This window comes from Pan troglodytes, chromosome 5 (assembly GCF_028858775.2).
Source record: "Pan troglodytes isolate AG18354 chromosome 5, NHGRI_mPanTro3-v2.0_pri, whole genome shotgun sequence".
Taxonomy (NCBI): domain Eukaryota; kingdom Metazoa; phylum Chordata; class Mammalia; order Primates; family Hominidae; genus Pan; species Pan troglodytes.
In genome coordinates this window covers 162,886,352-162,913,756 of record NC_072403.2, presented here as the reverse complement: position 1 = coordinate 162,913,756, position 27,405 = coordinate 162,886,352, and the positions used below count along the sequence as shown (strand labels likewise).

General features: G+C 42.9%; 2 protein-coding genes and 1 non-coding gene across 10 annotated transcripts in view; all 3 read right to left on the bottom strand.

Annotated features, from left to right (window-relative positions):
* MTHFD1L (methylenetetrahydrofolate dehydrogenase (NADP+ dependent) 1 like) overlaps positions 1-27,405 on the bottom strand; it is a 240,429-nt gene that overhangs the window by 143,693 nt on the left and 69,331 nt on the right. For 7 of the 8 annotated variants that reach the window (XR_010157792.1, XR_010157793.1, XR_010157794.1 and 4 more), the window contains exons 12-17: positions 22,983-23,119; positions 21,176-21,222; positions 15,319-15,426; positions 14,370-14,444; positions 10,767-10,869; positions 3,803-3,879 (exon numbers count right to left, since the gene is read on the bottom strand). Coding sequence is in view for 5 of the 8 variants with exons in the window: in XM_024357475.3 (XP_024213243.2) it covers positions 3,803-3,879; positions 10,767-10,869; positions 14,370-14,444; positions 15,319-15,426; positions 21,176-21,222; positions 22,983-23,119 (547 nt within the window). In the remaining 3 variants the exon portion in view is untranslated. Of the gene's footprint in view, positions 1-3,802; positions 3,880-10,766; positions 10,870-14,369; positions 14,445-15,318; positions 15,427-21,175; positions 21,223-22,982; positions 23,120-24,217; positions 25,261-27,405 lie in introns of those variants that run through there. The other variant, XM_024357478.3, reaches the window with a different exon arrangement.
* LOC112209605 (U6 spliceosomal RNA) lies at positions 20,593-20,695 on the bottom strand. The gene has a single exon (XR_002944439.1). It is a non-coding gene; the product is annotated as a U6 spliceosomal RNA (small nuclear RNA).
* LOC736135 (ADP-ribosylation factor-like protein 4A) lies at positions 24,218-24,951 on the bottom strand. The gene has a single exon (XM_003311540.6). It carries the CDS (start codon positions 24,949-24,951, stop codon positions 24,352-24,354), a length of 600 nt encoding a protein of 199 aa, XP_003311588.1. The 3' UTR covers positions 24,218-24,351.

Below are 27,405 nucleotides of genomic sequence, written 5' to 3'. Positions count from 1 at the left end.
GGGACTATATTAGGCAGGTTCACTTCTGAATCCCCAGCATGGAGCATGAGACCCAGTAGGCACACAATATGCATCAAATGAATTAATGACTAGCCTACGGGCCACCTCCCTTGTTAGTAATAGGTCTGTCAAGAAGGCTGCATTGTCTGTCTGGCACAGAGATAAGGGGCAGTGAAAGATGCTGGCTTCCTGCATGTGAGGCTACTTTCCCAGAGCTGGATCTCAACACAGCAGGGAGGGCACCCCAGTCAACTGGTGGCACAGACTCAATTTTCAGCTGCCCAGGAGGATATGGCCACATCAGATCTTGAAGCTTTCAGTAGTGAAAGCTAGAGAGCACAGACTTTTTGCAAAAAGTTCTAGGACTTCCTATTCCCATCTCTTGGCTGTGGCTCCACGTTGTACAAAGTCCAACATGGAATAAAAGGGACACAGGAATGTGTACTTCCTCCTCCTCATAATTCAGTCACTAGGAATGTTTCTCTGGACAGAACCACTTCATTACGCCCCAGCTTAATTCTCTTCTTCCCAAGGGGAGTGTGAGCCAGACAAGTTCAAGCTTACGCAGAGAGAGAATGGCTGTGCCCTGGTGGGATCACCTTATGAGACATTTTATTATCCATTTCCGTCACTGACAAGTAAGGAAAGGAAGGAAATAAGGAGCTTTCTGGCTACTTCCTGGTTGAGATTGCATTAGTCACTGATTTAGTGAAAAAATATTACCTGAAAGTCAAATACAACTATATTCAATTATTACATTCTCAATATAACTCATTCCAAAAATAAGTGGTTTTTCATTGTATGAAATTTAGGGTTCTCTATACTACCATTCTATTATAAACAGTGCATATGAGAAAATGACTAAAAAATATTGAGATTTTCTGTACAAAACATGAGACTAGAAATATTCTTGAAATATCAGCTGTGTAAATAAGAATAATATATAATCGATATTCAAGCTCTTCATTTGTAATTGTTACAATTACAAAATTTCACATCTTGAGCATAAAAAAAATGAAACCAACTGGGTCAATTAAAGTATCACTGTTATTCACTTTAATGACTAAATGACGTGCATAGCGGAAGCCTGCTCATTTTTGTTTTGCAAATAAAATATTTCAAAATCATATAAAGATGCAAATGAAAATGTTATTGTTCATCAGATTATCACACATTTATTGATTTAGTATTTACCTTTTCATTTTTTAGGTATATAGTAGGTGTATATATTTGTGGATTGCATGAACTATTCTGATACAGGTATGCAATGTGTAATAATCACAATAGGGCAAATGAGGGATTTAGCACACATTTAAATAAAGGCCAATATGGGATATTGGCAAGGATGTGAATTGGTATGAATTTCCTGGAAGTTAATGTCAAAACATATGTCAACATTGGAAATTTGTATCCTCTTTGACTCTGCAATCACACATCTGGAATAATATCCTAAGGATATTATCAAGTATACACACAAATATATGCGTATACTTACTACAGCTTACTTGTGATAGCCTGAAACTGCAAACACTCTACATGTTCATTAACAGGGAAATGGCTGAATCTACTATGGTACCTCTATGAGATACGATGTGGTCATTAAAAATGAAGATACAGGTCTACCTTTATCGACCTAAAAAGATGTCTTCACTACAGTCTTATGATAAATAAAAAGCAGTTAAAGCTCTTAAATACACTATAACCCCTTTTTACTTAAAAATATCTATGCACAAAGCAACACAAGATAGAACCTTGGGCAAGTTTTTTTAACATAACATCCCAATTTCCTCATTTGCAAATCAGCTTTACAAATGAACTGTGCTAATATATGTAATGGAACTATCAATACAATGCACAGAGTAGGCACTGAAATCAAGGCCACTGTGAATCTTCCATCTCTCCAGTACCTAAACCGTAAAAAAATATGCAGAGAAAGGGACTTTTCAATACTCGCTTTCATTACACAGGCAACTAATGCCAACAGTTGGTATACATCTTTCTACTTTTCATTCTAGGCACTTATTACACAAATAAGTTGTAAGTGCCTATAATGTAAGTAAACACGCTGGGTTTTTCTTAACATAAACAGGTTTACAATATCAGTATTTTACTTCAAAGTTTTAAAATGGTTTTTACAACCTTTCCAATGGTGTATGAGAGCTCTCTACTCATGTCAAGACACCCGTACACACATTTATTAATTTCAACTCTCCCATGGGACAAAATGGCGGACCAAATATATGCAGCCATCTCTACTGTTGGACGTTTGGATTGTTTCCAATTTTCACCACTGCAAATAATGGCACAACAAATATCCTAATACACAGAATTTTTTCCTGTACGTTACACATTTTCTTGTTCTTTTCATTAAAATATTTTTAGTTCCAAAGTTGTAATTGTTGGGTCATTTCAAATTTTAGTAATAACAAACTCATCCAAAAAGGATTTCTACCCCCACTAACGCTGCATAAATGCCCCCATTTCATTGCATCCTCACTAGCATTTAGTACCTACTATTTTCACTTGACAAGCTCCTAGGTAAATGATACTCCACTGTTTCAATTCGCAGTTTTATGATTACTCATGAACATCTTTTTATGTTGACATTTTAGTTCTGTATCCATAAATTGTCTTTTACTTATTCTACTCATTTGTTCAACAGATATTTACTGAACACTTACGACTATATGTAACAAAGTTCTGTTCTGAGCATAGGGAACACAGCAGCAAATAAAAAGGGGAATAACCTCTGCTTTTATAAAGCTCCCACTTTAGCAGGAGAGGTTAAGAACATGAAAAGCAAGAATGCTTGTTAAGGATGGAAGTCCACCATATTTTGGGCTGTCCTTTTATTCATCAATCTAATTCCATCTTCCTATTTTTCAGAACTATCTAAAACTTCATGGCAATGATTCCAGTTTGCTAGCATGGATATTTGAAATCTGTTTGTGTGTGTGTGTAAGTTACAGGACTGCGAGGAGACGAGGTCCACGAACTTAGTTTCTCTTCTTAATCCAATACCTACATTCACTTTTTAATTCAAGACACTTCAAAAGGTCACAAGTCTATTTGGCGTAAGGATTGGTTATTATAGTATGGTGACTCTTTTTTCACTAATAAAAACTTAACATAAAGGACAGAAATCTAAAACTGTTCTTAAATGTACAGTTTATAATCAATTCAAAAGAAAAAAAACACAACACAATTTAGAAGCCCATTGTGCCTGGATGAAAAATCACAGGAATTAATTTGTATTCCCTAAGTGCCACTGACGCACATCCAATATCTATTACAATGAAGTCAGACATAATTTTTCTTCTGCATTCTCTGTATTTTATTAATAAGCCATTTTTGTATTAATAAGCCATTATCCTTTAAAAAATCCTCATGCTATTAAGTCTAATAACTAGGTGTTTGTTCTTTGATATATGAAATTTGAGTAACGTGTCTGAGATTTTCATTTATCAGTTATGCAGATGTAGTATTACCTGGGTGCTTCCCAAAAAAATAAGTAAGAATTTATATTCAAAGAATACCCTGAGTGGCTCTTCCTGGAAACACAATTGGAAACATACATGAAAAAAAGAAAATGAAATAAACATACATAGAAAAGATGGTAAAAAGACACTGGAGCCTCTATGTCTTCTGATCCTCTCCCAGCCCTGCTGAGCACCCAAAACAGTGAGAGAACCACTGGCCACAACAGGTTGGGGATGAGACAAGAAAGGCAAAGAGTGAGCTCCCAGGCCAGTAGAAATGAACGTAAGAACAGAGCCACACCCGGGAAGAAAGCACCACCTACCTGCCGGTAATAGCCCTTCTCTGCGTTTCCCTGCCCGATGGTTATTTTTCGTAGAAATCGGTCATTTGTATCCAATACTGAAAGAGAACAGATTAGTCATTCAGTCGACAAATATGGACCAGCCACCTGGTGTGTGTCTGGCATTGTTCTGATGCTCGGGAAGTTGCAGAGGGTGAAAGAGAAAAGGTCAGGCTCTCCCAGGCTGACCATCTAGTGGGTAGACATAGAGAAAGAATCAAATAAACAACAAACAAACACAAAAATCCACTAGAGGCCAAGTACAGTGGCTCACGCCTGTAATCCCAGCACTTTGGGAGGCTGAGGCGGGCAGATCACCTGAGGTCAGGAGTTGGAGACCAGCCTGGCCAACATGGTGAAACCCCATCTCTACTAAAAATATAAAAATTAGCCAGGCATGGTAGTGTGTGCCTGTAGTCCCAGCTACTCAGGAGGCTGAGGCAGGAGAATTACTTGAACCTGGGAGGCGGAGGTTGCAGTGAGCTGAGATTGCACCACTGCACTCCAGCCTGGGCAACAGAGTGAGACTCCCTCTCAAAAAAAAAAACAACAAAAAACCTAACCAGCAACTTCCCTTCTTGGCATTACCCGAAAGAACCAAAAGGAGACACTCAGATATCTGTACACCCATGTTCATAGCAGCACTATTCAAAATAGTCAAAAGGAGGAAGCGACCAACAGGTGAATGGATAAACAAAATGTGGCACAGACAGGCAATGGAATATTAGACGGCTATAAAAGAAGGTCATGTTGATACATGAATGGATGTTGAAAACACGGTGCATAGTGAAATACGCCAGACACAGAAAGGCAAGTATCATATGAGTCCACTTATATCAGGCACCTAGAAAAGGCAGGGGCAGAAGAGGGGAGTAATTATTTAATGGATAAGGAGTTTTTGTTGGGGATAATGAAAAGGTTCTGGGTATAGATAGTGATGATAGTGCAATCACTGTGAATGTATTTAATGCCACGAATTGTGTGCTTACAAATAGGGAAAAATATTTCGTTATGTATATTTTACCACAATTTTAAAAAGCAAAAGTAAATAAAGTAGAATTGTGGGGGGTGGCGGGGGTGAATGGTGAATAGAGCAAGTACCAGTTCTCTTTATTTTCTTCACTGGCTTATTTGAATTTCAGTTATTGGCTGGGTGTGGTGGCACACACCTCCCAGCACTTAGGGAGGCTGAGGTGGGAGGATCACCTAGGAATTTGAGAACAGTCTGGGCAACACAGTGAGACCTTGTCTCTACAAAGAATACAAAAATGAGGTGGGAGGATTGCTTGAGTCTTGGGGGTTGAGGCTGCAATGACCATGATTGTGTCTCTGCACTCCCATTTGGGAGATGGAAGTGAGACCTTGTCTCTCTTTTTTTTTTTTGTCACGCAGGCTGGAGTGCAGTGGCGTGATCTTGGCTCACTACAACCTTCGCCTCCTGGGATCAAGCGATTCTCCTGTCTCAGCCTCCCAAGTAGCTGGGATTACAGGCGCCTGCCACCATGCCTGGCTAATTTTTTGTATTTTTAGAAGAGATGGGGTTTTGCCATGTTGGCCAGGCTGGTCTTGAACTCCTGACCTCATGTGATCCACCTGCCTCGGCCTCCCAAAGTGCTGGGATAACAGGCGTGAGCCACTGCACCCAGCCAAGACCCTGTCTCAAAACAAAACAAAACAAAACAAGAATTGCAGTTATTTACATTTTGTGAAAATTAGGTTTGGTTTAGTGAATACCAATGCAACAAAACAAAGCCAGGACACTGACTTTGTTAATTTATGCAGCTTCAAATAACAAGCTGTCCACATTGACAATTTAGATCCACTTTACTCAATGTATACGATACAGCACTTATGAAAATGGTGATGGAAATTACATATTTGGTACTACCGGCATCCGCAGGATGAAGAAAGTTAACCTTTTCTTTCACACGCAAAGCACTAGCAGGCCAGCTTGCCCTCTTGGCCTGTGGCTGTTCCCTGACTCGGCTGTTGTTAGTCTTTATAACAAGCTCCCTCTCTCTCACACACACTCAGACACACTCACACCCTCACACAAACACCAACTGACACTCATATAAACACACAGAAACCTTCTTTATGAGTTTTTCAGCTATAAGCAGAGCATATACAAAATGAAAGGCCTGCTTTTCAATAGTATCCTCAGCCACCACTGTTCTTCCCAAGATGTACATGGGGTGCAAAGTCAATCAACTTAAAAACCTCTTTCCTGCTCTGTAGTATACACGATCTTGGCACCAGATTGAGGGAATCTTTTTATCAAATTTCTTTAAAATCAACAAGAGAAATTCAGCTGTTTTTTATTTAGCAAAGAGAAAACAAGAAAAAAAAAATGTCTGGCAAGATCAACTAGAATCAGTGGCCTCCAAAGCCCACCTCTGCCTTTAACATGGCCCGGTAAGTGATGCATCAGCGATACGTAAGAAATGTGAAGGTTAAATTCCAGCCCACAAGAAAGATACTAGAAAGTAACCCTAAGTTAGTGATCCAAAATGGAACTCCTGGTCTCTGAATGACAGAACTAAAGGCGGAATAAGAAACACTTACTCACTCCTGGAATATGTACTGAGGGGCTACTTGTGCCTAGTCCCGAGCCAGCTGTACAGAGATATAGTGAAGACAGTGCCAGCCTCTGATGTAAGGCATGCTAGGACAATGCCAGTCGGTGTGGGGGTGGGGGCAGCAGGGGGAGATCTGTTTGCTTATTTTTTGCTCTGGACCATCCCTTTTAGTACTACAGTGCTGACTATACTACAGTGCTGACTATGTCCTAAGGAGCATCCACAGTATGCCTAATGGCTGATGAAACAGCCAATATTGGCCAAGAGCCTGGCAGTACAAGGTGTTCAATCAGGGGCAGGTGCACTGTTTTGGCTCCAGTGGAAGACACGGTACTGATTCCCTAGAGTGTTGTTGGGGCAAGGAGCCAGCCACTTGATGGTTGATTCCCTGAGGCTGAGGGAGGCTTGTGGGCCCTTGGTCCATGGCCAGGAGTTGGGCATGCGAGGGAGATGGAGAGACAGCAAGCCTGTGAGGCCCCGGGGCTCGGATAGGCAGAGGCTCATCTGTGCAAAATTATGCTCTGTAACAAAATGGCTGTATGTCTACATTTTCTGCTGCTTATGTTAAGTATTTCTGGAAAGGTCTGTGGGTTCCTTGTTCCACTCTGGGTCCAGGAACATGAGGCCTTTAAACTTTTGGTATGAGGCACAAGATGAAACAATCTGCTGCACGCGGTGGCTCACGCCTGTAATCGCAGCACTTTGGGAGGCCAAGGCAGGCGGATCACGAGGTCAGGAAATTGAGACCATCCTGGCCAACACGATGAAACCCCGTCTCTACTAAAAATACAAAAATTAGCTGGGCATGGTGGCGCATGCCTGTAGTCCCAGCTACTCGGGAGGCTGAGGCAGGATAATTGCTTGATCCAGGGAGTTGGAGGTTGTAGTAAGCCGAGATCGCACCACTGCACTCCAGCCTGGCAAGACAGTGAGACTCCATCTCAAAAAAAAAGATGAAACAATCATCAGATTTTGTACACAGGCTGAAAGGAAGCGGTGGTCATTAAATGGTGCAACATCCATATGGCCTGAGAAGAGGGTCTCACTCCCACCACCGTGCACCCTGACTGTCCCGCTCTAGTTGTCAAATCAAATAAGGATCCAATCTCATCACAAGGGTTACATTAGTTCTAGGTTTAAGCCAAAAAACCCTACTAGCAAATGTTCTCAATTCTTTTGATGAAGAGTCCTATTTCTGATATTAATTCATGGTCATAAGAGCCAAACTACTTATCAAATGTCATCCCAAATTCCTCTGACCCAGGTAGCTTGTCCACAGCAATAAAGTTTTCTTTACTTCAGTGCCCTGAACAATAATGGAATTCAAATTTTTTTCCGGAAGAATTTTGTAAAGTTGTCACTTCCATTAAAAGTGATTCACAACCACAAAACACTTCAGTCCTTCCTGGCTCCAGAGAGAAACCAATTGCAGACCAAACCCAGGTATAAAAGATAATGTAGCCTTTCTCTTCCAAGATCCATGTCTAAGCCATTGCCCCGTTTCTAATGGCTGCTCAGGCTGGAGCCCCAAAGCAGATACCAAAGAATACCAATTGGCATAAAACTTTCTCTTTTAGCACATCCATATGCTTGGTTTAAAATACACTAATTTCCACCTTCGTGATTTTCCTATCATCAGTAAACCTCCAAAAAAGTTTTGAAGAGTAACACAAAATCACAAATGCTTTGAAAAAAAAAAAAAAAGATGACAATACATTTTGGACATGATGACATTTTAATAATAAATCTTCCTAGTTATAAAAAAATTTTCAGAGAAAATATGTAGGCTTCTCAATAAAATGCTTAAAAGTATTCATGTCCATTATTTAAAATTGCTATTGGTGTTTTCAAGAACTGAGCCTTGCTTAAGTAAGTTGTGGTTCATCCACAAAGGAATATTCTAGAGTATTTAAAATGGCCATTACAACAAAGAGCTAACAAAATACAAAATGCTTATGATATAAATGAATGAAACTCGTAGGATATAAAATCTAAGTTATAACTAGAGTTATACCAAAAAACTAGATGCACACAAAAAACTATGAATAGTAGTTTTATTAGTATAGCAATGTTTTTAAAATTCTTTTGAGACATTTCCAAAATCTCTATAATGTTATTACTTATTTCAAAATGAAAAATGTATCCTTGAAAGTTTCTAGGCTGGGTGCAGTGGTTCATGTCTGTAATCCCAGCACTTTGGGAGGCCGAGGCAGGCAGATCACCTGAGCTCAGGAGTTTGAGACCAGCCTGGGCAACATGATGAAACCCCATCTCTACTAAAAATACGAAAATTAGCTGAGTGTTGTGGCACACAGCCTCGAGCTACTCGGGAGGCTGAGGCAGGAGAATTGCTTGAGCCTGGGAGGCAGAGCTTGCAGTGAGTGGAGATTGCACCACTGCACTCCAACCTAGGTGACAGAATGAGGCCCTGTCTCAAAAAAAAAAAAAAAAAAAAAAAACCCACAAAGTTTCCAAGGAGATTTTAGTTTAGTTTGGGAGACAAAGACACTCAAAAAAAAAAAACTACCTAAGCCAGGCACAGTGGCTCACGCCTGTAATCCCAGCACTTCGGGAGGCTGAGGTGGGCGGATCGTTTGAGGTCAGGAGTTCCAGACCAGCCTGGCCAACATGGTGAAACCCCATCTCTAGTAAAATACAAAAATTAGCCATGTGTGGTGGTGTGTGCCTGTAATCCCAGCTACTCATAAGGATGAGGCAAGAGAATTGACTGAGCCAGTGATGCAGAGGTTGCAGTGAGCCTAGATCGCACCACTGCACTTCAGCCTAGGTGACAGAGCAAGTGAGACTCTGTCTCAAAATAACAACAAACAAAAAACTCTACTCAATACAGCTATCACCACAGTGACTTCTGATGATCATGTGGGCAGAGCTTTTGGGTCTGGAAAGGATGCTTATGTTTCAGTGAAGCCTCCCAGCAAGGCAGCTGGAATTATGATTCCATTTTAAAGATGAGGAAACTGAGTGAGCAGTCTGTCCAAAGTTGTGCAGCCCATAAACCGCAGAGCCAACGCTCAGTCTCTGGTCTTTGTCTCTCTACCTCATGGTTTGTGGGACAGCACTAAATTCTTAATGGACTGGCTGGGTGGATTCCCAGAAGGGAAGCTCCCTGAAGGGACGAGACCTGGGTGCATCCTGGAGGGCAAGACTGGTCTAAGCAGGAGACAGGATGGAGACGGCCCAGCTAGGGCTGCCAGGAGGATGGAGATCGGCACTGCTGACTAGAAAACAGGCAGGGAGCAGAGGGAGGGAAACCACTGCGGGTGTCCTGAAGGCCAAGCTCTGTGATGGCAACTCTATCACCCAGGATGTGGGGAGCCACTGGAGGCCTCTGATCACAACGGGATATCTCTGTTAATGTGAACTCTCTGAACTGGGGGATAGAAACGGAAGCAACATAATCTATTAGTTGGGAACTGCTATAAAATGCGCATCGGATAAATATGTTCCAAATGTGAGTATAAAGAGGTAAATGAGGGCACAAGTATGAGAAGAATAATCCAGGAAGAATCAGGGATCCATGCCATTGAACATTTCTGCAGTTGCATAGGGTTCATAAAGTGTGGTTGCCGTGTTTCTGTGCAGCGTATGTGACCATCTCCATCTCCAATGCCAAGAACATGCATGCAACTTGCTCGAGGTCATGCAGTGAGTCAGTGGCAGGGGAGACACACACTCAGGGCTCCTGACTTCCTGTTTAGTGCATTTCCCTCTGTCTCATCCCATAGTGAACAATGAGGCTGAGGGCAGTGTGGGAGAAGGAAGGGGACATCACAACTGAGAGGGAAGCAGGGAAGTCGAGGTGGTGGGGAGCTCACGGGGAGTCCACCCAGCTGCATTTGAAGCGGTGGAGGGATGCCTTGTTAAGTGGGTGAAAGCACGTATCAGACTTGGAGGAAAATCCAGCACTGGAAACACACAGAGAGCTGCTGAGAGCCGGTGGTAAGGAAGTGAACAGAAGAAGGTGGGATGGTGGGTGGAGGAGGAGCAGGACAAAGCCAGGGAGGCGTGGTCTTTAAAAAAAGTTTTGTTTTTTGTTTTTCTTAATATAGAGACAAGAGGCCAAAGGAGAGAGAAACAGAAGAGAAAATTAGGTAATTTTCCTTGGAAATTTGGAAGACACAGGAGTAGATGGGATTGAGCCTGAACAGAATTTTTGTTTTAATTGGAGGCAAGGATAAGGGAGGGTGGTACGATAATAGTAACTGAAATAAATGGTGGGAATATGAAGCACAGGCTGGGAAGATCAATGGACAGGATCAAACTGTAGGTTTCTGAATTTAAGCGCTTCGGCTCGAACACGCCTCCCCACCTGGCCATCAGCCTGCTGGCATCTCCCCAGCACCCACCTCTCTGCCACGTGATGGTAGATGGGTCGATGTCGAGACGGGCAAATTTACTCACTTCCTCTTCTGTCAGTGTGCTCGGATCAGTCTTATTTATTCCCAGTTTCTAATGATTAAGAAGAAAAAAGGAGAGAAGTTTGAGAAGAAACAGAAAGCAAAGGGTCACCAAAATTATCCCTCTAATTTTATTTTCTCCATGATTGGTAAAGCCTTTTAAAAAACTAAACTGGCATTTTGTGAGGCCCAGGTGGGCAGATCACCTGAGGTCACGAGTTCGTGACCAGCCTGACCAACATGGAGAAACCCCATCTTTACTAAAAATGCAAAAATTAGCCAGGCATGGTGGCGCATGCCTGTAATCCCAGCTACTTGGGAGGCTGAGGCAGGAGAATTGCTGTAACCTGGGAGGTAGAGGTTGCGGTAAGCTGAAATCGTGCCATTGCACTCCAGCCTGGGCAACAAGAGCGAAACTCCATCTCAAAAACAAAACAAAACAAAAAAAACACTAAACTGGGCCAGGTGCAGTGGCTCATGCCCGTATTCCCAGCACTTTGGAAGGTGGAGACAGGTGGATCACCTGAGGTCAGGAGTTCGAGACCAGACTGGCCAACATGGTGAATCCCCGTCTCTACTAAAAATACATAAAAAAATTAGCCAGGTATGGTGGAGAGCACCTGTAATCCCAGCTACTTGGGAGGCTGAGGCAGAAGAATCACTTGAACCTGGGAGGCAGAGGTTGCAATGAGCTGAGATCCTGCCATTGCACTCCAGCCTGAGTGACAGAGCAAGACTGTCTCCAAAAAAACCAAAAAACAAAAATCAAAACTAAGCTGGGCGTGGTGGCTCACGCCTGTAATCCCAGCACTTTGGGAGGCGGAGGTGGGCAGATCACCTGAGGTCAGGAGTTTGAGACCAGCCTGACCAACATGGAGAAACTCTGTCTCTACTAAAAATACAAAATTAGCCTGGCATGGTGGCACATGCCTGTAATCCCAGCTACTTGGGAGGCTGAGGCAGGAGAATCGCTTTAACCTGGGAGGCAGAAGTTGCAGTGAGCCAAGATCGCGCCATTGCACTCCAGCTTGGGCAACAAGAGCGAAACTCCGTCTCAAAAAAAAAACAAAAAACAAAAAAACAAACAAAAAAAAACTAAACTAAACTGAACTTTGAGTGAATTATAGGTTAGGCCAAGTCAGACAAATACCTATGGCCAGATTTCTTCTACGAGTAAGATACTGCAAGTTTGTAATAGACTCTGAAAAGGATTGATCTGAAGATGTCCTGCGGTGGACAGCATACAGCTAACTACCACTTGTGCCTGCTGCTGGCTGCGTCAGCCAGGGGCTCCTTGGGCTGCTCTATGTGGCCACCATGTACGCTGCTCAGAAGAGACATAAACTGCTGTCTGTCCATATAATTGATGCCGCAGTTCTTCAGTTTTCAAATACAAATACCAGTAATTCAAGTTAAGTTTATTCCTATGTTTCAAAGTAAGTTATTCCTAATTCATGGAGGAGAAAAAAAAAATTAAAACTTTTAATGCCCAGCCAATTTTTAAATTTTTTGTAGAGACGGGGGTCTTGCTATGTTGCCTGGGCTGGTCATGAACTCCTGGGCTCAAGCAATCCTCTTGTCTTGGCCTCCCAAAGTGCTGAGATTACAGGGGTGAGCCACCACACCAAGCCAAGAAATCTTCCTATTTATTTTGTGTAAATAAAACATCTTAAGAAAGTGATTTTTGGCTGGGTGTGGTGGCTCATGCCCGTAATCCCAGCACTTTGGGAGGCTGAAGCAGGTGGATCACCTGAGGTCAGGAGTTCGAGACCAGCCTGGCCAACATAGTGAAGCCCCTTCTCTACTAAAAATACAAAAAATTCGCTGGCATGGTGGTGGGCACCTGTAATCCCAGCTACTCAGAAGGCCGAGGCAGAACTGCTTGAACCTAGGAGGCGGAGGTTGCAGTGAGCCGAGATCGTGCCATTGCACTCCAGCCTGGGCAACAGAGCAAGACTGTCACACACACACACACACACACACAAAATAGTGATTTTTCTTTTTTTTTTTTTCTTTTTTTGAGATGGAGTCTTGCTCTGTTGCCCAGGCTGGAGTGCAGTGGCGTGATCTCGGCTCACTGCAAGCTCCGCCTCCTGGGTTCACGCCATTCTCCTGCCCCAGCCTCCCGAGAAGCTGGGACTACAGGCGCCTGCCACCACGCTCAGCTAATTTTTTGTATTTTTAGTAGAGATGGGGTTTCACCGTGTTAGCCAGGATGGTCTCAATCTCCTGACCTCAGGATCTGCCTGCCTCGGCCTCCCAAAGTGCTGGGATTACAGGCGTGAGCCACCGTGCCCAGCAAAATAGTGATTTTTAATGAAGCATAAAAAAGATCTGGGAAACAGAAACTGCATGTTGTTATAGCTGCCGAGGATGGAATTACTCACTACTTCAACACACTGAACTTGGTTCAGTAAGAGGCAGGAGGTGAATTTTTAAAACCACTTAATACCAACCAGTAAGGTTGTTAAGTTATACCATTTAGGGTTATTTTTTAGTCTCTGAAACAGGGCTAGTAGCAAGCAATATGATTAGAAGACCAGAGGCAGCAAATGGCATCAGAAAAAAGATAAGACAGGTTTTAAGAATTAAGATGGCATACGCAAGTATAATTGTAGTGTTTGCTGCAACAAAAACGTAGATGAGGCTGGGCGCAGTAGCTCACGCCTGTAATCCCAGCACTTTGGGAGGCCAAGGTGGATGGATCACTTGAGGTCAGGCGTTTGAGACCAGACTGGCCAACATGGTGAAATCCCATCTGTACTGAAAATACAAAAATTAGCCGGGTGCGGTGGTGCGTGTCTGTAATCACAGCTACTTGGGAGGCTGAGGCAGGAGAATCACTTGAACCAGGGAGGCAGAGGTTGCAGTGAGCCAAGATCATGCCACTGCACTCCAGCCTGGGCAAAAAGAGTAAAATTCTGTCTCAAAAAACAAAACAAAACAAAACAAAAAACCACAAATGAGATAGATGAGTTTTCAAAGGTTATCCTATAATTTCCTAGAAATTTAACAAATTTCATAAAAATATTTCACTTTAGAAAGAGAAGGACTCACCAAAAATTCTAATTTGTTTTTTTTTTTAAGAGATGGGCTCTTGCTGTGTTGCTCAGGCTGGCATGCAGTGGCTATTCACAGGGGCCATCATGGTGCACTATAAACCTTGAACTCCTTGGCTCAAGCAAACCTCTCACATCAGCATCATGAGTAGCTCGGACTACAGGTATGTATGTGCTCCTGTGCCCAGCTAACTTGTCAGTTGACTACAGTATTCACCAATTAGCAAAACAGTCCTCTCATTTCATAGACGAAGAAACTGAGACCAAAAAAGGTTAATTAATTTGTCCACCTGGCTCTTTCGTGTAGAACCAGGGTTCAGGCTTCCAACACTGTGCTCTCTCTGCTCCAGTGTTCGGTCTCTATAGAGTTTAATACCCAAAAGGATATCTGAAAACCAAAATCAAACCAAGTTGAAAATTTCAGGCTTTGACAATCTTTCTGATGTGTTTCTAGGATATTTTCTTTTTAAAGAATTGCTAACTGGAAACTTACTTTTAGCCGAGCAAGTTGAATTTCTGAAAATTCTCTGACACCATTCACTAAAGGAACCAGCCGATTATACAGAGCCTAAAAACACAAAACAAAAATGAGACCACACAAAAGTTAGTTGTCCATGAACTTGGACAATTCACAGGATATGACAAAAATTCATTGCATTTATAACCAAACTATTTAGATAAAAGACCCTATTAAAATTTCTGGGCTAATATAAACAATGTTGACTTAAATTCTGTCATTTTCATAAAACTGACAAGATCTGAAATAACACACATTGCAAAGAGTTTGCATAAATATATTTCTTGATCTATATCGCTACAACTACCATATGAAGATGTATCTGGATTATGCAGCAAAGACTTACTAAGGAACTACTTTAATTAAAGAAAGTGAGAACCCTTGTTGTAAAATGTGCCAGAAGGTACCCCTTTTATCTATGTCCTATGTCTGTGAGGAATTAGCTTCTGGTGGGCTGTCCCCTTTGCGGGTGTGGTTTAACTCTTAACCTACAAGCACATGAAGCCCAGTAAGGGTCTCTGACATCTTTTCAGCACATCTAAAATAGCTCCACATAACATTAGTCTTAAAACGACATCTGTCCAATCCCCTTAGAATAGATCAGAGATTGGACCTATGACCAGAATGAAGAGAACTGGTCTACCTACCATCTTTAAAACTAAAGACTCATCTTAGAGAACATTTGGCTTTTACAACATACTACAATTCTCCCCATAACTTGGCAGTGCTCATAAACCCATTTGAGAATCTGATCAAAGGATGGCTCCTTCTCCTTGGGAAAATAGGGACATATGTAAAAATCACAAAATTGAATTGAATAACATTTCAGAGTTTGCAGACACCAGAATTCTTTCCACAAACTCCTTAAGAATCCAGGAATTCCAGGATACAATACCCAAAATGGCTAGCAAGGCATCCTTCTCACCTTATCTGTTTGCGTGTTTTCATGAAGAATCCTCGTGTCGATGGCGGCAGCCAGCAAGTTATTGGCAGCGGTGATGGCGTGGATGTCTCCAGTCAAGTGAAGGTTGAACTAGAGAAATAAGATATCTTTCTATTTATTTATTTTCAGAAATAGGGTCTCGCTTTGTTGCCCAGGCTGGAGTGCAGTGGCATGATCATAGCTCACTGTATTCTCAAACTCTTGGGCTCAAGCAATCCTCTCACCTAGGCCTACTGAGTAGGCTGGGATTATAGGTGCACACCATTGTGCCTGGCTAATTTTTGAATTTTCTGTAGAGACAGGGGTCTTGCTATGTTGCCTAGGCTGGTTATGAGCTCTTGGGCCACTGTGCTTGGCTAAGACATCTTCCTATTTGTTTTAAACAACTGTGGAATTTAAGGACTGAATAAATAAAATAGCATGCAAATTACATATCCTTATAATGAGCTGAGTCTATAGGAATGCCTAAATCAGAAAATCAAGGTCAAAGCCTTCCACGTGACAACAAAGAACCTTTGAGCAATTACTCAGATCATAAATTCTTCCATCCTCAGGTTAAGGCAAAACATTCCGATGCATTTAATAATGAATCTCCTTATAGTCACTCACTTTACATTTATTCGTTGTTTTATTATCTAGAAAACAGTATCATATCAAATATACTTTGGAGTGAGGCAGGGCATAAGATAAACAGTAACAATAAAATAATATGAAATATTACAGAACTTTGGAGAAATAGAGTATTTTACCCTCATGACTCTACTCATTCTGTTATTTTCCTTCCAGTCTCGTGAGCACACACGATTATCATTTGTAGAATCATCTTCCTACAAACTTCCAAGTTTCATTTTTCACAAAACTTTTTCTATAATAATCTTTTGTATAGTTTATAGAAGCTGTATATGGTAGATGTACCAAAAGTTTCAGGCTGGATACATACGCTACTACCAAATGTTCACTTTTACAAGGAACGCCACAGTTATAAAGAATACACACAAATAGCTTTTCCTTTTATTAAAAAAATTAATTGCTAACGAGTAATATATTTTCAGGAGAGTAGTTACTAGGTTAAATGAGCTCTCTTTCTTTTCTTTTTTTTCTTTTTTTTTCTGTAGAGACACAGTGTCACTATGTTGCACAGGTTGGTCTCAGATTCCTGGACTCAAGTGATCCTCTCGCTTCAGCCTCCCAAAGTGCTAGGATTCCAGGCATGAGCCACCACGCCCAGCCCTTGGGATCTTGATAATATCACCAAATTGCTTTTTGAAAGGGATGAAGTATTTTTATTTTATTTATTTATTTTTGAGACGGAGTTTCGCTCTTTCACCTAGGCTGGTGTGCAGTGGCATGATCTCAGCTCAATGCAACCTCCGCCTCCCGGGTTCAAGGGATTCTCCTGCCTCCCAAGTAGCTGGGACTACAGGCGCCTGCCACCACACCTGGTTAATTTTTGTATTTTTAGTAGAGATGTGGTTTCACCATGTTGGCCAGGCTGGTCTCAAACTCCTGACCTTGTGATCTGCCCACCTCAGACTCCCAAAGTGCTGGGATTACAGGCATGAGCCACCACATCCGGCCTTTGGGATCTTGATAATATCACCAAATTGCTTTTTGAAAGAGATGAAGTGTCATCTGCAAAACACTAGTAGTAGATCAGTTACTTCAGAAATAAAGTAACTTTTAGACTAAGAAATAATTTAATAGTTGAGAAAGTGTTATTCTTTTTAAAGCTGCATTTCCTTAATTTCTTGGAAGGTTAAATATTTTCTTGTTAAAATTTTACTTTATAACATAAAATAATGTTAACTGGAGAAAACATGAAAAATTACACATATATATTTTATAAATATATATTTGTACTTTTAAATATTGGAATCATAACATCATAACAGTTTATACTTTAGCTCTTACACTCTCAACATAGCAAGCATTTTTACATCATTAAAGATTCTTCAAAATACAGTTAACTTGATGTCCGATTATTATCCCCCCATTTTTTAATGTTATAAACTATGTGAGGGTATATTTAATTTAAAATGATCTATTTTCCCATACATTCATCTTTTCCTTAGGGTACACTAAAAATGAATTTATTTGGGCCAAAGGATATGCACGGTAAAACACTTAATATGTATTTCTACTCTTCTTCCTGAAGTGTTTTTATCAACATACACTTCCCAGCAGTGTGTGGGAGTCCATTTCAATTTCTTTGCCAAAATTTGGTATCATAACTATTTTGAAAAATCCAATTTTGTCAATTTGACAAGTAAAATGGTAACTGATAGTGGTTTTATTTTTATTTATTTATTTATTTGGAGACAGAGTCTCGCTCTTGTTGCCTGGGCTGGAGTGCAGTGGCATGATCTCGGCTCACTGCAACCTCTGCCTCCCAGGTTTGAGTGATCCTCCTGCCTCAGCCTCCCAAGTAGCTGGGATTACAGGCGCCTGCCACCATGCCCAGCTACTTTTTGTATTTTTAGTAGAGACGGGGTTTCCCCATGTTGGCCAGGCTGGTCTCGAACTCCTGACCTCAGGTGATCCACTCACCTCAGCCTCCCAAAGTGCTGGGATTACAGGCGTGAGCCACCGTGCCCGGCCTGATAGTGGTTTTAATGTAGATTTATTTACTTGATTATTGGTGAAGATGAATATGCATTTAGTTAATATTTCTTTTTCGATGTTTCTATTGAACTCTTTGGCCATTTCACAACTGGAATGTAAGTTTTTCTTTCCAGCCATCTACTTGATGTCCACCTGCATGTTTCATAGGCCTCTAAACTGACTCCCTCCTTCTGACTACCACCCTCCACCACACCCCACAACACACAGTTCAAACCTCATACCATCACTCCCCTGTTCTCTGCCTCAACAAATGAGTCTACTGAGTTGCTCAAGCCAGTACCCTGGATGTCGTCCTTGAATCCTCCTCTTTTCTAACCCCCAACATCTAATCCTGCAAACATCAGCAAACAAATCTTAAACTGTTTTTTCCTCTTTTCCATCCTCACTGCCCCCATCCTGGGCCAAGTCACTGACATCTTTCCCTAGGCTACTTCCATAGTCTTCCTCCTGGATTCATCGTGTCTACTGAGAGGCCCCTGGTCCCTTCATCACACAGAAGACAGGGTGATTTTAATAAAACTCAATCTGCATTGTGTTATCTGTCAAGATCCCTTCAATGGCTGACCTTGGCACTTCAAATAAAATCCAGGTTCTTGGCTACAAATTGCAATCGCTCGACAGAGCTGGCGCCTGCACACTTCTCTACCTCAACCCCCCCAACTCCCGCTGGCCCACGGGGCTCCAGCCACCCTGGTGTCCTCCAGTTCCCTGAACAGGCCACACCCTTTCCTGCCTCAGGACTTTCCCACCAGCAGTTCCCACTGGCTGAATGCTCTCCCTCATTCTTCACAAGGCCGGCTCCTTCCCATCCTTCCAGTCATAGTGTTTTCACTTTCAATTCCTCAGCCCATCTGGAATTTATTCTAACATTTTCCCCTATGGTGATTTATTATGTTCCGTCCAGTACATATTGTCTGTGCCTGGCACACAGTCAACAAACATCCACCAAGTGTCAGGCACGGTGCTCAGAGCTGGGAGGATACAGATGAAGAAAAGACTGGAGGCACTCAACTTCAAGGAACAAACTGCCTGAGTGTGTCTGGCCCACTCCACCCTCAAAAGGTAGTCCTCTTGGCTGGGCGCGGTGGCTCACGCCTGTAATCCTAGCACTTTGGAAGACCGAGGTGGGTGGGTCACCCGAGGTCAGGAGTTCAAGACCGGCCTGACCAACACGGTGAAACCCCATCTCTATTAAAATACAAAAATTAGCTGGGCATGGTGGCAGGTGCCTGTAATCCCAGCTTCTCGGGAGGCTGAGGCAGGAGAATCACTTGAACCCGGGAGGCAGAGGTTGCAGCGAGCCGAGATTGCACCGTTGCACTCCAGCCTGGGTGACAGAGCGAGACTCCATCTCAAAAAATAAAATAAAATAAAATAAAAGTAGCTCTCTCCTCCAAGCCACGCAGCTGATGCCCTAAACCAGCGGGACACCAATGTCCTTCCAATTTGCTGGCTAAACCCGAGCCATTCCCCTGTGTATGCCCCTTGTACACCATCTCTAATTTGGCCTCCTGGTTCTGGGTCTTGCTGGCTCATGAATGGTACCCATCCCCATTCTGACCTGAGGCCTGGGACGATTTTTTTCAGCAGTGCCTTGGACTACTCTTTCTCACCCCCACTCCCAGTACTTGAAGTTTCTACAGATTTTCTCTTTAGCTTCCCTGACACTCAGACCTCCATGGCTAAACACTTCTATTCCTTTAACAAAGTCAACAAGTACTTTCTAGTGAGTTCCTACTATGTGCTGAGCACTCTGCTCAATGCTGGGACCTGAGACCTCAAGAAAGGCCCGCAACTCGCCACAGCCAACTGAACCAGATAGCCGTAAACACAGAGGGAGTCTGTGGGGTAGAGAAGAACCTTGACAAAAAACCTTGACTAAACTGGGTAAAGAGGACAGAAAAGGAAGAAGGTTCCAGGCATGGGAAAATCCTGGAACCAAGAGAGAACAGGAAAAGAGTCTGCAAGGGCTGGGCACGGTGGCTCACGCCTGTAATCCTAACACTTTGGGAGGCCGAGACCAGTGGACTGCCTGAGCTCACGAGTTCCAGACAAGCCTGGCCAACATGGTGAAACCCCGTCTCTACTAAAATACAAAAAATCAGTCAGGCACAATGGCAGTTGCCTGTAATTCCAGCTACTCAGGAGGCTGAGGCATGAGAATTGCTTGAACCTGGGAGGCAGAGGTTGCAGTGAGCCGAGACTGTGCCACTGCACTCCAGCCTGAGCAACAAAGCAAAACTCTGTCTCAAAAAAAAAAAAAAAAAAAAAAAAAAGAGTCTGCAAGGAGCTTGACGCAGTAGAGAGAAGAAGGCAGGTGGGGACCTACGGACAGGGAAGCAGGAGCAGCCACCCACGAGGACCTCCTGTGCTGTGCTGGAGGGTGACAGGCAACGGCGGAAATGACAGAACAGGAAAGTGACCTGCTCAGATTTGGGTTTTGGAAGATTGCCCAGGCCCTGAATGATAAGGCTGATGCGGAGAGTGAAACTGAAAAGAGCTGGTCACTGGTTAGTTACAGGTGACAAAGAGGTTATGTGGAACAAAGGTGGAGTTCTTACACAAGTGAGAATTAACAACGTCAGTTCTTTTTGCCCATTTTCCTCTGGAACTCTTTTATTTTGGAGTCTTTTGTTTTTAATGGGACACTTCACAAATTTGTGTGTCATCCTCGTGCAGGGACCACGCTAATCCCCTCTGTGTCATTCCAGTTTTAGTATCTGTGCTGCCAAGGCACGCTCTAGAGCCTGAATTGACAGAGGGGAAGCGTCAAGTCTTCGTGAACTTGGCAGTACAGCAGATGATCAAGGGAGGCACAGACTCACATTCTCTCATCCAGACCCGCAAGGCCAGCAGGGTTTCAAGATTCAGAATTTTTTGAAGTTTAGGAAGGCAGTGTGATTTACATGTAGTTTATTTGTAAAACACCCCAAGCAGGGGCTAGGTCAGCACCTGTTAATCAAAAATAATTTTTCCACAGCAATGTATATGAATATTCACGCCAAGTAGCACGTACAAAATCCATATAATTATAGCTCATCACAGTAAATACTAGGGTTTGTCACTGCATGAGTTATGCAAACATTTTGGGGTTTCAGAGCCTTAATGACTTTGGGATTATGGATGAGGGTCTGTGGGCCTGTGTGGATGGGAGCAGAGACAAGACGTCAGGAAGGAAACACAGTGATAGCTGACCCGCATCTCTTCAAGGTCTTACCTCCTCCATGGGGATGACCTGGGCGTATCCACCACCCGCGGCTCCTCCTAAACAACAGAGCAAGAGGCATTTCAAACAGGTCACCAAGTACAGCTGCCACGATGGACACAGCCCAAGGGACACAACTCCCCAAACCCAACAGAGAGGCGTCACACCCAAGATGAAGTAACAAAAGGCAGTGAGAGACACTAATGGTTATATCCAAGCAGAACAGAAAGAAAAAAAAAAAGTTGACACTTTGTCTAACTATACCTCTGTTTCTTTGCTTAAAAAAAAAAAAGGTAAAAATAGAGCAGATGTCATTACTGTAAAACATACCAGGATATGAGAACATTTTGATAATTTATTATTAGATCTCTGAGACTATACTTTATCTAAATCAACTGTATATGATTTCATATCTGAGAAAACTTTGTTTAAAAAAAATACACTGTAGCTGGGCGAGGTGGCTCATGCCTGTAAACCCAGCACTTTGGGAGGCTGAGGCGGGCGGATCACTTGAGGTCAGGAGTTCGAGACCGGCCTGGCCAACATGATGAAACCCTATCTCTATTAAAAATATAAAAATTAGCTAGGCATGGTGGCGGGCACCTGTAATCCCACCTACTTGGGAGGCTGAGGCAGGAGAATCACTTGAAACTGGGAGGCGGAGATTGGAGTGAGCCGAGATTGCACCACTGCATTCCAGCCTGGGCAACCAAGTGAGACTCTGTCTCAAAAACAAAAACAAAAACAAAAAAACCACCACATAACCACCGCAAATGAGTAAATTATAAACTTCAATTTATTTCAGATAATAGTATGTGAGATTTGTCATGCTGCGTATCCCTCAAAATGTTGGTTGTTAGAGTAAAAGGACTGCTCTTTCCTAAAGCAGTAACAACACCGCCCATGTGTGTATCATTTGACAGTAGCCCTCGTTCTTTACGTGCTTTCTCATTTGATCCTCACAACAACTGGGTGAGCCTGGTGCCGCTCTCAGCATTTTGGACTTTTAGAGATGCGGCTCCGAGAGGCTGTGACTGGCTCAAGTGGCCAAGGGCCACATGGCGGTAGGAAACACAGCTGTGACCAAAACCTTGGCCTTCTCGCTCCAACCCGAGTGTTCATTCCGCTACACAATGCATGACACTCTGTGCATTATCAGTACTTTATGAGATACGTTATTAATATGTGTAACAGTAATATAAATACAATATTCTTAAAAAATCACGAAGTGCCAAGGACAAACTGTAATTGCAGCAATAAACACCACTGTAAAGTGAGCTAAGGAATGATTTCATGATAAATCAGGGAAGAAAGAGTAATGAATGGGGAAGTGCCAGATATCAGCCCGACCACGGCCAAGGAGGAATTTCATCACGACTCGCTGTCCACAGCCAGTCCGTCTCCAGAGAGCTCTGCGGGCCCCACACAGCAACTCCAATGAGCCGAGACTAAAGCAGAGGGAAAGACCTTTCCCCGGGACTGGGATGATCAAACACCGATATGGATGGCGGTGTTTCAAGATCACTTGGCAAAGAAGGCCCTGATGAAATGGGAGACCGCACTCGAGGCGGGAGCCTTGAGCAACGCAGCCCCAGGAACAGGCTCCTGAGGCGTCCAGTGAAGCCCTGGCGGCTCCCACTGCTCTTTTTCATGCCCGGGGGAACCAACATGGGGCGACCACTATGTACTGAGTGTGCAGTGAAGAAATGTACCAAGTCCCCTGAAAAGTCTTAACTCTTTATCTGTTGACAATGTTCTTTTTACAATTTTCTCCCCCCAACTTTGCCCTGAAAAGTACACTAGTTGTTAAAGACAGTACCTTTCACTCCAAACGTCGGTCCTTGGGAAGGCTGCCTCAAGCAGGCAAAGGAGTTGACATTCAGGTGTGCGGTCAGAGCCTGCACAAGCCCGATGGTGACTGTGCTCTTCCCTTCTCCAAGAGGGGTGGGCGTGATCCTGAGTTTGGGGGGAGAAAGTGAATTTTATAATATTTCCCAGACAACCTATGCAAAACCAGCCGAAGACACCAGAATCAAATCTGAGGGTGCTCATTTCAAAATGCACTCCATAATTTAATTTTCTCGGGCTATTATGGTCTACTCACATCACACAGGACAGGCATAAGCCGAAGTCAAGATACAGACACACCTTTACCAAGAAACCAAAAAAGGAAAAGGTATTAGGCAGTGCTAATAACAACATCAGTTTCAAGAAAGGCCATAAAACCACTCATCAAAATGGTTTAAATAATTCAGCTGATGGTGGGGCATTTCTTGCTGATGAGTATATAGCAGTTGTTCTTCCTGAGCCATTTATTGGGGCAGGGTGTGGGCACAGGGCCTATGGTTTGGGGACAGGGCCTAGCTCAACGGTCCTTGGGTGAGTAGGGCACTGCCAGACTCTCAGGATTAGAAGGGACCCTAAAGTCCCCACTTGTCCTTCTCCTTCCAGATATCCCTGTCCAGGGCTTCTCCCTGCCATGCTTGAACACAGATGGTGATAAGGTCATGACCTCTGGGGTGGCCCACTCATTTACAGACAGCTGTTACAGTTCAAAAGTTCTTTGTTCTAGAGAGAAGGCATCTGCATTCATGTTGTGTCCTAGCTCTTGGAGTCCTACACACTAAGCCTGATCCCTTTCCATATGACAGTCCTTCAAATATTCAAAAAGTCCACAGGCCCTGTGCATACTATGGCGGAAACTTCTGCTCTTGAGAATCTTATTGTTGATGACAACACTTTGCAAAACCAAATGTTCCCATGTTCATAACATCACAGTATTAGGTATTGAAGAGAACCTATTACATTACCAAGTAAGGCCTCATAAAATTTAGTACATCACAAGCATTGTTAAAAATTTTTTTTGTTCCACTCTTTAAAGTTTTATTTCACTAACTTCAGGCCAAATTCCCACAACTGTGTTCTGATCAATTTACTATCCTTGCTTGGCTTCCCCAAATGGTAGTACCAAAAGATGTGTGGGGTAGGAGGAAGAAACCACTTTAAGAAGCACTGCATTTACTCATCTTCCACAAGGCAACAGAGTTGGGCATCTGATTGTTCAACAAAACAAAGCTTTAATAGCATCCAGGAGGGCAGACAGGCAAACCACGCTGTAGACACTCTTCTATTTGTCAAAATCAGACCAGAGAAAACCTACTCCACACAGATATAATAGATATTGATATTCATCTTTTCTTTTTCTGTTGCCGCAAAATTTTTCTTTTAATGATCATATCATGTAGTTTCTCAAGTCCTTCCTTTAGGCCATCTCCTATGATTGCACAGGTAGGCTGCAAATGCCAAGGAGTTGATGAGCTCAGTTCACCCATTGCTAACAATTTCTCAATTTCTGAAAGAGACAATGAGTTCCTCAAGTCTTGTTTGTTAGCAACTGTAAGTACAGGGACTCCTTGATTTTCTGATATCCTAGTTATTTTGTGAAGTTCAGTTTTGGCTTCTTCCATCCTTTCGACATCAACAGAGTCCACAACAAATACAATGCCATCTGTGCATCTGGTATATGACTTCCACAGTGGCCTTAATTTCTCCTGACCACCTACATCCCAGAAGTGAAAAGTGACTGTTTTAGAATTTCCCAAGCTTACCTTAATTTTCTCAGTGTTAAATCCTTTGGTAGGTATGGTATTTACAAATTCATTGAACTGCAGCCTGTATAAGACAGTTGTCTTTCCAGCACAGTCCAAACCCAGAATAACAATGTGGAAGGACTGAAATGAAGGCAGGTTGGACAGGATAGAAGTCTGGTCTGATAGCCCATTCCCCATTTCCAGGTGCAAATAAATGTCCCAAATTGAAATGCTTTTCTCTTCTTGCTTTAGAATTTCTCTTGGTAGCTGATCCAGCTATAAGACTGCTCCCGATCTGGAGTTTGGGTCCAAATGAGAAAGCATTGGCAGGCATTTCTACGAGGGATAAGCACCCCACGTCCTTCCAGTTTAGCTCTCAAGCATCGTTAAAAAATTTAAAGGCTGTCATTAGGGTTTACAATTTGGTCTTCCATGAGTTACTGTCAGCCATGTTGTCAAGGATACTCAACCACAACCAATCTAATAGAGTTTTCTGATCTACAAAACCTAAGGATGTAACCACAAAGAAAGAATGTCTTTAGAGGCGTCATCATACCCTACAATTCCATGAGTCATTCATTCAGCAAATATTTGTCAAGTACTGCTATGTACCAGGCACTGAGCTAGACGCTGGGGACAAAATGATGATCCAGTCAGACTTCATCTCTATCCTCACGAGCTTCCAGCTGATCTGAATATATCAGCAATTACGATAAATGTGACAAACACTAAGACAGGGAAATAGGGCAGTCAGACTGAATTATGAGGGTACATGGAAAAAGGATCTAACTAGATTTGAACATCTGGGAATGTTTCCTGTAGGAAGTAACATCTTAGGTGAGACCCGGCAAATTAATAAATGTTAACCAGATAAAACTGAGAGTGGATTGGGGCAGTTAATAGGAGAGGTGCTATGCTTCATATTTATGGGGTTAATTATTTGTACGCTCACTTGATAGATGAGGAAACGGAGGCACAGAGTGTAAGCAACTTGCCGACAGTCACACAGCTAGTAAGCAGTAGAGCTGGGAGGCAAAGCCAGCCATCTGACTTAACCAGGTTCTCCATGGATGGAAATCATAACTATAATTAGCCATTTAAAGCATGGAATGGGTAAGATCACCCAAGGACAGTGCACCGAGTGAGAAAAGGGATAAGGACAGAAGAGTTAAGCACATTTGCTTGTAATGAGTTGTCAGAAGAAGAGAGTCCAAAGGCAACTAAGAAGGCGTAGTATAAAATAAGAGAACCCGGCTGTGTGCAGTGGTTCATGCTTGTAATCCTAGCACTTTGGGAGGCCAAGGTAAAAGGATTGCTTGAGCTAGGGAGTTTGAGACCAGCCTGGGCAATATAGTGAGACCCTGTCTCTAAAAACACAAAAAATAAGAGGACCCTGGAGAAGAAGGCAGAACATGACAGGAAGTCTCAGAAGGAGGCCAAGGATGAGACTGTTTCCAGAACAGGAAAGTCAAACGCCACTGAGGCAGGAAGCAGGATGAGGACCGAGAGTGGTCGGTGGATTCAGCAACAAGGAGGTTGCTGGTACCCGCTGTGGCCAGGAGCTGGTGAGCCTATCCTGACACCGCTGCATGGAGAAACCTAAGACTCCTGAAGCCACATGACCCCGGCTTATCAGTCACCTCTGCATCTGTCTAAACAGCAGATTTGCAGTGGGGTCAACGTGAAGACTGAAAGTTATACAAAGATATTAATACTTCTGCTTGGAGTCAACTTTCTGTTTTCTTGGATACAACATCAATAAGGGCAGTTAAAAGCCCACAGGCATTACAATCTTAGAAGAGCCTGTAAAGAAACTGTGGCATCAAATATGGTGTCATTTAAGTACCGCACTGAGCATTTGGTGTTTGCAAAGGACTAAGTGGTTTACCTAAACTGTGTCACATGAAGGATTACATTTTCATTCCCAAGGATATGCTAGCATAGCTGCCCAAGAAAGCCAAAAGCAGACACGCCCAGAGATGACCTCCTCAAAACTCCAGCTAACCATCCAATTCTTAATTAGAAACACAGGACTGCTCAGCTTTCTGCCAACTAATACAGTTCGGGAAAATCACAAAGTAGGAAGTATTTATTGTGAGCAATAAAAGGAGAGCTACAATAAAAAAGCTTATTTCACCTCCTTCCTGTATTTGGTATCAAAATTTGGTTTAGTTTTCCCCCCAGTATCTTTAGCTCAGATTCCAAATCATCAACGGGGATATACAAAAGAATGAGCACCAAGGTAATCTAATTTCTCTTTCTTTCTCTCTTTTCCTTCCTTCCTTCTTTCCTTAAGGTAATCTAATTACTCTCTCTCCTTCCTTCCTTCCTTCCTTCCTTCTTTCCTTCCTTCCTCCCTCCCTCCCTTCCTCCCTTCCTTCCTTTCTCTTTTTTTTTTGGAGACACATGGAGTTTCGCTCTTGTTGCCCAGGCTGGAGTGCAGTGGCACAATCTCAGCTCACTGCAATCTCTGCCTCCCAGGTTCAAGCAATTCTCCTGCCTCAGCCTCCTGAGTAGCTGGGACTACAGGCACGTCATCACACCTGGCTAATTTTTGTATTTTTAGTAGAGACGGGGTTTCACCTTGTTGGCCAGGCTGGTCTCAAACTCCTGATCTTGTGATCCGCCCACCTCAGCCTCCCAAAGTGCTGG

Excerpts from the sequence above, each read along its gene's own strand:
- LOC736135 (XM_003311540.6), bottom strand. The coding sequence starts at position 24,951 with ATGGGGAATGGGCTATCAGACCAGACTTCTATCCTGTCCAACCTGCCT.